At 36.1% G+C, this 9,349-nt stretch overlaps 1 protein-coding gene across 1 annotated transcript; it reads right to left on the bottom strand.

The window, feature by feature from the left end:
- Positions 1-499: 499 nt before the first annotated feature.
- Positions 500-8,565, bottom strand: LOC124541606. The gene is made up of 9 exons (XM_047119526.1): positions 8,404-8,565; positions 7,069-7,211; positions 6,775-6,836; positions 5,259-5,402; positions 4,508-4,593; positions 3,585-3,667; positions 2,942-3,034; positions 1,692-1,776; positions 500-806 (listed from the first exon to the last, which is right to left on the bottom strand). Exons 2-9 carry the CDS (start codon positions 7,204-7,206, stop codon positions 679-681), a joined length of 819 nt encoding a protein of 272 aa, XP_046975482.1. The 5' UTR covers positions 7,207-7,211; positions 8,404-8,565; the 3' UTR covers positions 500-678.
- Between the last annotated feature and the right edge of the window lie 784 nt (positions 8,566-9,349).

Below are 9,349 nucleotides of genomic sequence, written 5' to 3'. Positions count from 1 at the left end.
AAACCGCACTTAACTATGTATGTAATTGTAAGCATCAATGACTTCAAGTTTTAGTTTTGCTTAATACCATAAAGGTGTTTATTTGCAAAATGTCAAAGCGCACCCATATCTGAGTCAGGTATTTATTTATACCCGGGTATCTGAGACACTGGGTTAGTGGAATACCTCTATAAGTGAAACAACATTGAAGTTTCACTTAACCAGGTTTCACTGTATTATGAAAATGATATATAAGGTGGTTGTAGCAACTCTGTGTGTGTCCTACGCTCGTTAGTAAAACAACAATGAAGTTTCACTTAACCAGGTTTCACTGTATTATGAGAATGATATATAAGGTGGTTGTAGCAACTCTGTGTGTGTCCTACGCTCGTAAGTAAAACAACAATGAAGTTTCACTTAACCAGGTTTCACTGTATTATGAAAATGATATATAAGGTGGTTGTAGCAACTCTGTGTGTGTCCTACGCTCGTTAGTAAAACAACAATGAAGTTTCACTTAACCAGGTTTCACTGTATTATGAGAATGATATATAAGGTGGTTGTAGCAACTCTGTGTGTGTCCTACGCTCGTAAGTAAAACAACAATGAAGTTTCACTTAACCAGGTTTCACTGTATTATGAAAATGATGTATAAGGTGGTTGTAGCAACTCTGTGTGTGTCCTACTCCTCGTAGGGCTCTAGAAGGGCGCAGCCTCGTCCAGGGTGTGGAGCCAGTTGAAGATGATCATGTTCCGCTCGTACTTGGACAGCGGGCGGCCGCGCTCGCGCTCCAGGTCCGCCGCTGTCAGCGCCAGGTTAGCAGCCTCTGCGAATCGCATCATTATCGATTCAGCAATAGCAAATATTCAATACACGAATTCTGTTGCATTTTCAAACGCCCTATTTATAACGCCTGTTGACTTCCAAGCAATATATATTAATTTAAACTTTGTATATTTTTTATGTTTAAAAAGATCAACTACTGAGTTTCTTGGCGGTTCTTCTCGGTAGAATCTACTTAACCGGTGGTAGCTTCACTTGGTTGTTAAATGACGATTCAAAAGTGCTCGTAAAAGCCTACTTGAATAAAGTTTATTTTGATTTATACACATAGCTAAGCGGCTCTCCATAACAAATTATCGTCGTCAAAAAAAAAAAAAAAAATTTTATGCTGTCGCTACTTTTAGTCACACACACTAAGACAAGAACACGAGTTTCACTCACACATACTTAGAGAAGGCCTTTTGAGTGTACAGATAATCAAAAACCTTATCAACTGCACTTCTATATAAACTAAGTTCCAAAGCATATAAATTAAGTATATCTTCAAATTAATTTCAAATAAAATATAAATGATTTTCATACAATCAAGATTGGATCACATAAAGTCGAGGTCTATATGAATGACAATTTCTACAGGAGGGTGAAATGGGGGATGAAATTATTGTATGGAAAGTTATCACATCCGATATTACAAGTAAATCCGTATTGAGATTTATGTTAATAAATTAATTTTTTTTTAAATACATCAAATAAAAGAATGAAACTTGGAACATAGTTTGTATGTCAATTCGATATGAGTTATATCGAAAATACATTTCTAAAATTCATCACGTTATTGGGTGAAATTGGGGATGAAAATTCGTCTATGAATTTTGTTGAAGTAATGATTTTGGCAATTAATATATCGCTATAGTATATTGTAACATACCTGGATGCACATATTTGGCGGGTTTGGTGGGCACGGCGAGCGTGGTGGGGCCCGGGCCCCCCGACACCGCAACCGACGCAGCTGCCTATAAAAAACCATACATTCCAAGTGTTTATTCACGAAAAGCAACAGCCTGTAAATTTCCCACTGCTGGGCTAAGGCCTCCATTTGAGGAGAGCAACACCACACATTTGTATATAAACTGTTATATGTAGATTACAATATAGCGAAAAATAAATTGTGAATTATTGTAATCAGTGTATATTATGAGTTTAAAAATGGTTATTTACTAACGATTATTAAAAATAATACTTAATTTATTCAAAAATCAATAAATAAAAATGCATTTTTTTCAAACGTTTGTCACGTGACACAAAACGCTCCTGATTGGCCGGGCTTATGGTGAAGTCACTTGCTTGTAAACCTTGCTTTTCTACTATACAATACAATGGAGTCGGTGACGTCACTTTGCTTAATCTGTGGTACAACAGATTAAAATACAGCAAAGTGACGTCACCGACTCCATTGCAGCGCCATGTTGTCCAAGTAGCGTTTTCGCGCGCTATTTAAATATCGAATTTTTAATATGATATTTTTCGGCAAATATGTACTAGAAATAAATAAAATCAACTTTGACTGGGTTCCTTAACTTCTACTAAATAATATAAAATTGATTTTAAAAACCAGTCAAATAGCCTATTGTAATCATATTTCACAGTTGACTATATTTCTTTGTTCAAAATTTTATAATCTTACGGTGACATATATACTGTTTTAGCGGCTTTGCATTGGGAAAATCAACATATTTAAGTACTTTTTCAAACATATTAGCTTTGCTAACATAATATTAGTATATTAAATAGAGATGATATCTCTCTTGTGCCTGTAGCTACACTGGCTGACTCACCCTTCAAACCGTAACATAATAATACTATGTATTAGGGGTAGAATATATATATATATATACATATATTTATGTTATAGGTTGGCGGACACCTGATGGTAAGTGGTCACCATCACCCATAGACAAGGACGCTGTAAGAAATATTACCTTACATCGTCAATGCGCCACCAACCTTGGGAACTAAGATGTTATATCCCTTGTGCCTGTAGTTACACTGACTCAGCCTTCAAACCGGAACACAACAATTCTGAGTACTGTTGTTTGGTAGAATAACTGATGAGTGGGTGGTACCTACCTTGCACTTGCACTAAGCCCTACCACCATCGAGTAACAGATAATATATTACCTCTAGTTTGTCCAGATTGAATTCTGACTGAGACATCCTCTCGAGAGCGCGGTATGTTGTCAGCAGACGACGCTTGATGTAATTCTGTCGGACCTGCAATTATTAATCAAAATCAATATAAACTTTATTCAAGTAGGCTTTTACGAGCACTTTTGAATCGTCATTTTACAATTAAGTGAAGCTATCACCGGTTCGGAATGTAGTTTCTACCGAGAAGAACCGGCAAGAAGGCAAAGTTATATCTATCTTGTATACATATGCATTTAGTATAAAGAGTTTTTTTTTATTACGAACAGACACTCCAATTTTATTATATGTATAGATATGTAGTTTGAACTGGGATTTGGGGTTCAAATTCCGGCAAGCATAATTAAGCTTAATTTGTGTTTATAATTCATCTCGTACTGAAGCGAAGGAAAACATCGCGAGGAAACCTGCATGTGTCTAATTTCATCGAAATCCACCACATGTGCATTCCACCAACCCGCATTGGAACAGCGTGGTTAAATATATTCCAAACCCTCTCCTTAATGGAAGACAAGGCCTTATCCTAGCAGTGGGAAATTTACAGGCTGTTACTTTACATTTAGTTTTGTATGAATAGCTATGTATGGTAATGTTGGTCCTTCGAGCCGGATATTACCTTCTTGTTGTCGCTGGGCAGCGATCTGTGCGGCGGCTGCACCGGATGTGACCTCTGGGGCGACGGCAACTGCGAGCCTCCCACTGAAATTGGCAAATACGACATCTTGAAAAATTTATTTATTTATTTAACGCCACACTGTATACCTATCATTACAGGATTGTGCCCCAATTCGATATTACAACACTTTAAAAAAAACAAATTTAATACATCTATCCATGTCATAATAATATATATATATATATATATATATATTAAATTGTATATGATATATTCCAAGCAGCAATGGCTGCAACAAAACATATCCACTCTGTCTGCTATCGCATTGAGAGTACGTAACGTGCGCGTTAGTGGTGCTTGCTTGAGCAACTTAAAATATATTCAAATAACTTTCCGATTAGGTTAAGATGTTGATTTTTGTGCATGGCGTGTTATTCTTTAAGTAATTGTGACACTTAGAATATAATTTAACTTTTGTTTTATTATATTTATAATCAGCGTACACATTGTTAAAGAACCAAATAAATAAACTATTTTGTAGGTTTTCTGAATTTTATTTTATGATATACTTTTATCTGAGTTGACTGTACTGTCAGTATATTTATATCACTTGATGGTAAGTCACCACCCATAGACATTGGCGCTGTTAGAAATATTAACCATTCCTTACATCGTCAATGTACCACCAACCTTGGGAACTAAGATGCTATGTTCCTTGTACCTGTAGTTACACTGACTCACCATTCAAACCGGAACACAACAATACTGCGAACTGTTGTTTGGCGGTTGAATATCTGATGAGTGGATATCTATCCAGACGGGCTTGCACAAAGCCCTACTACCAAGTATCTGCTATCAAGAATTCCTCCTCAAATTTTAGGGTCTGCAGCCATAGCTGGTCAGTGGAGAAGCTGGTCACTCACCAGCCACCCAGGTGCTGCAGGAGCGCGAGGCGGCGGTCAGCGTGAGAGCCTCCAGAGCGGCGCACAGACCCACCTCCGACGTCGCACTGCACACACATATAATTAGCACACACAGTTGTCAATCTCTTTATTTATGAAGAGCAAATATAGGCTGCTTTCGGCAATTGTCATAGTGTATAAATATTGACAATACATATGTTATTTTTTATGGTACAGGTTGGCGGACGAGCATATGGGCCACCTGATGGTAAGTGGTCATCACCACCCATAGATAATGACGCTGTAAGAAATATTAACTATTCCTTACATCGTCAATTTGCCACCAACCTTGGGAACTAAGATGTTATGTCCCTCGTGCCTGTAGTTACACTGGCTCACTCACCCTTCAAACCGGAACACAACAATACCGATTACTGTTATTTGGCGGTAGAATAACTGGTAAGTGGGTGGTACCTACCCAGACGGGCTTGCACAAAGCCCTACCACCAAGTATTAATGCTTAAATCTTTAAAATTAGCAACTAATTTTGTTGCGGTTTTTTTTAATAGATAGAGCGATTGAAGAGAAATGTTTTTATGTATAATACGTGCAAAATAGAAGAGAATGACTGAAAAACTGTGAAGGTTGTTAGACATTCCGTAATATATTTAGTAAAGGCATTGCAGCCATAAAAGTAGCAGATCAAAAATATACATATGTACACCATATAAAATATCAATTATCTTGTATATTTTGTATAGATAGTGTATACCTGCGCACAGGGGCGAAGGTTCCGGGCGCGGCCACGTCCCCCGCGCTGAAGGAGCGCCGCAGCCCGAGCTGAGCGCATAGCGCGGCGCAGCCTGCCAGCAGCTCCCGACACGCGTCGCCCGCCTGCAGCGCTCCCGAGCCGCGTCTGGGACACACATGTACCAATGATCAAAGAGTCAATTCTTCCAAGCCATCCTTGCCATTACAATCCATACAAATAAATAAAATCGGAGTGTCTGTTTGTAATATTAAAATAACCACTTTCTGCTACATGCATTTGTCTTTATATACGGTACACATACCAAAACACACATTTTTAGAATTTTTGTCTGTCTGTCTGTCTGTCTGTCTGTTTGTTCCGGGTAATCTCTGGAACGGTTGGGCCGATTTGAACAGGACTTTCATTGGCGGGTAGGTAATGTACTAAGGCGTAACTTAGGCTACTTTTTATACGCAAATGATACAAAGTTTTGGAAATATAAACGCCCAACTTAAGTTGAGCTCTTTCTGATATGGTTGTCGATATGAATTGGGGGTCAGCTTATACTTGATACTTATGGTACTTGATCGGGTGTATGTTGCGTTGCGTTTTGCAAATTTCCCACGCCACGCGGACGTCGTTGTCTGTTTGTAATTTTTCTACTACGTGGACATGAATACGTATATACTTACAATACGGTACACATGCCAAAACGTATAATTGTAGAAGTTTATAATGTGATGTCGTAAGCAAACAAATTCTGTAGTATGTTTAGTATGAGTATTGCACCCGTGCGAAGCCGGGGCGGGTCGCTAGTATATTATATAATCAATCAGAGTCGAGATGGCCCAGTGGTTAGAACACGTGCATCTTAACCGATGATTGCGGGTTCAAACCCAGGCAAGCACCGCTGATTCATGTGCTTAATTTGTCTTTATAATTCATCTCGTGCTCTGCGATGAAGGAAAACATCGTGAGGAAACCTGCATGTGACAAATTTCATAGAAATTCTGCCACATGTGTATTCCACCAACCCGCATTGGAACAGCGTGGTGGAATATGTTCCAAAACCTTCTCATCAAAGGGAGAGGAGGCCTTTAGCCCAGCAGTGGGAATTTACAGGCTGTTGTTGTTGTTGTATATAATCAACCAGCATTCAACCAGTTTGCTAGGAAAATTTAACTTTGCCTCTAGATTTTATACAACCTCTTGTAAATTGTATATTACTTATACTTATAATAATTATCTAATACTGACCAGTAATACTTACATCTGTTAATTGGAAATTAAGATTTTTGCATCAGTCTCATTCACTATGTTCCAAACCTTCTCTTCAAAAGGAGAGATAGCCCAGCAGGGGCAAATTTACAGGCTGTTGTTGTTGATATTTGTTGTTGTCATTGAAAGACTTCCTCGGTAAATTAATATTAATATATCTGATGCGAGTCTGTCATTTATACACCCTATCCTTATCAACAGCCTGTATCCAACAATGGATAATTAACAAACTTTAACAATATATTAAACAGTTACTCACTTCAATTTCCCTTCAGGATTCGGGCTGGCCACCCTCAAACTTGGATCTGGACCTTGTCCTGCCTGAAAAACAAAACTACAACTTAACTCTACTGGGTTATGTGAGTGCACCGGGTTGCACAAACCTGTGCTTTATAAGTCAGATAGTTTCCTCTTAAGCTGCCGTGGATATTTCAGTCAGTAACTTTATCAGACAATGTCCGATATTGCATAATAAATGTTTGTTATAAATTTCAAGTTTCTTTATACATAATGTGTACTATAAAGTAACTTACGGTTAGGTTAGTTTACTCACTTTACTGGCAAGCAATCGGAGCACACGAGCATCCGAGGCCGCTGAGGATACACTGAACAGGGATAGCTCAGTGGTCACCGATTCGTGGGACGGCGAGCGCGCCACCCCTGCGCTCCGCCACGCCTCCCCCGTGCACATTTCCACTACAGACACAGAAATTAAATTATCTTTAACTCGAGACACATTACACGGTTCAGAACTGACGCTACTCTTCATTGTATAAAACAAATACACTTATATATATAATATAATATTATATATATAAGTATTATGTAACTACTAATAATATTACTAACTGTAACTCTGACTGTCTGTCTGTCGCTCTTTCAATATCAAATTATAATGAAATTAGGTATAAAGGAAATTTGAGCTCATAGAAAAGACAAAGGCTACCGTTTTTTGCCTAAAATATGACAACCAACAACTAAAACGCAAACGAAGCTGCGGGTGACCACTAGAACATTATATAAAATTGTACACTTAGATCTTTTAAAATTTGCAACCAATTTCAATGCTATTTTCATCAATAAACAGAGTTGTTCTAGAGGAAGGCTTATTTGTATAATACATGCATATTATTATAGGAAATCATTAAGGATTTCAATGTTCCTAGTTGGGACTAAGAGGATTTTTTTTATTTATTATCTAAAAGCTGTTTGTAGACCTTTACTGTAAATATGTGAAAGTTTATATAAAGTTTATATATGATCAGATGGAGTTCTATTGTGTACAGAATAAACTCAGAGCAATACATTATAAAGATCCCAGAACCTTTTCCAAACATCTGTAAGGGCTGTTGAATGAAAAAATTGCTTTAGGCATTCTAGCTTTTTACCTTATCATGAAACAGTGTTATGTAAAACTCTTCAAATACAATAAATGTAAGGTTTTAATTGTTACCGATGACAGTGTTACGTTCGTTATGTGATCAAATTTTAGCTAGTTTAAATTAATCATTAATATTTCACATATTTACGATAATTAAGTTTTAAGAATGAAATTAAAGTTTCGCTTTAAAAGTAAACAGCGTTCTTTGAAATTCCTTCGTCATTCGTAAGTTACAGTTTCTTACGACATTCTTATCGAAATTTTGTTAAATAGTTAATTAAATTATGATGTTTTGATCACGTGACCGTTTTGAAACGTTTTCTGTATATTCGTTTGGTATTAGCTGTTATTCCATATTTGTGTTACATATTCAGCAATATTTATTGAGAATTCAGGGAATGTTGTTGCTGTCAGATGTCGCATTTAAATAACAATGATTTGATATAAAAAATGGACACAGTATATTGTACGGCGTGAACCGGAGTACGAATAGTGAGCAATATTTACCGCTTATGTTGGGATCCACGGCGAATGTGTATATTTACCGCACCGTTAAATAGATTATTATCCTTTTTATACACTACAAGCAACTATATATTCAATGATATTTCAATATAAACATGGTATTATTACAAAACATCAAAATTTTTGCGTCGATCTATTTAAACGTCAAACTGACGACACGTTCTAAAACTGAAACTTTAAAATGAAACATTTTTAGATTTCATTTATTAATTTATAATTAATCAAATTATCATCCTTTATTTCATTTTGAATTCATTATACATATTAATTATAAATTAATCACGAAGCTAATTAGAAAATAAAGCATGTATCGATTGCAGCGCCATCTATTGCAGTAGTTATGTTATTTATTTAAAAAAACATAGATGTCACTAGCAGTTAAATAAAATCAACATTAAAATTTTATATCCGAAATTTTTTACACAACGTTTATCTTAAAATATAGTAATATATCGATATATGTTTAATGATAAATCAGATGTTATAAGAACGTTTCCTAATCTCAAAATATAAGCATATATATACAATGTAATATGTATAAGTAATAGGTAAAAAATAAAAGAAAACTAAAGGTGTATGTAGCATTAAAATTGTAGTCATAAATATTATTACACTTATTGATTCTATTTGAATCGCTACAAGCTATCGTCCGCTTCGCATCATGTTTATCAAGGTATTCGCTTGCTTGAGCTCGGATTACATGAAGTTATAACAAGATTACCAAATTTATTTTCGTTTTATCTTTGTAACTTGAAAAGAAAGTATTATATTATCAGCTACAGTCTGTACATGACCTAATACTGGTAAAAGGCTTCGCCAAGAAGGTTTTATTTTGTTTTTTCTATTTATTTATTTTTTATTCATCTATATTTCGTTGCTCCTGCAAAAGTCGCTATGTGGTTTTTAAAATCCATTTTATATTATTAAG

Source organism: Vanessa cardui, chromosome 28, assembly GCF_905220365.1.
Source record: "Vanessa cardui chromosome 28, ilVanCard2.1, whole genome shotgun sequence".
In the NCBI taxonomy this organism is placed as follows: Eukaryota; Metazoa; Arthropoda; class Insecta; order Lepidoptera; family Nymphalidae; genus Vanessa; species Vanessa cardui.
The sequence above is the reverse complement of the archived record's forward strand: the minus strand, read 5'-3'. Positions and strand labels throughout refer to the sequence as shown.

Bases quoted from the DNA above. Each gene is read 5' to 3' on its own strand.
- LOC124541606 (XM_047119526.1), bottom strand. From the start codon at position 7,206: ATGTGCACGGGGGAGGCGTGGCGGAGCGCAGGGGTGGCGCGCTCGCCG. The intron at 3,035-3,584 runs GTAATATCCGGC...TAATAATTGCAG, and splicing joins TGCCCAGCGACAACAAGAAG to GTCCGACAGAATTACATCAA. The intron at 807-1,691 runs GTATGTTACAAT...TGCGATTCGCAG, and splicing joins CGCCAAATATGTGCATCCAG to AGGCTGCTAACCTGGCGCTG.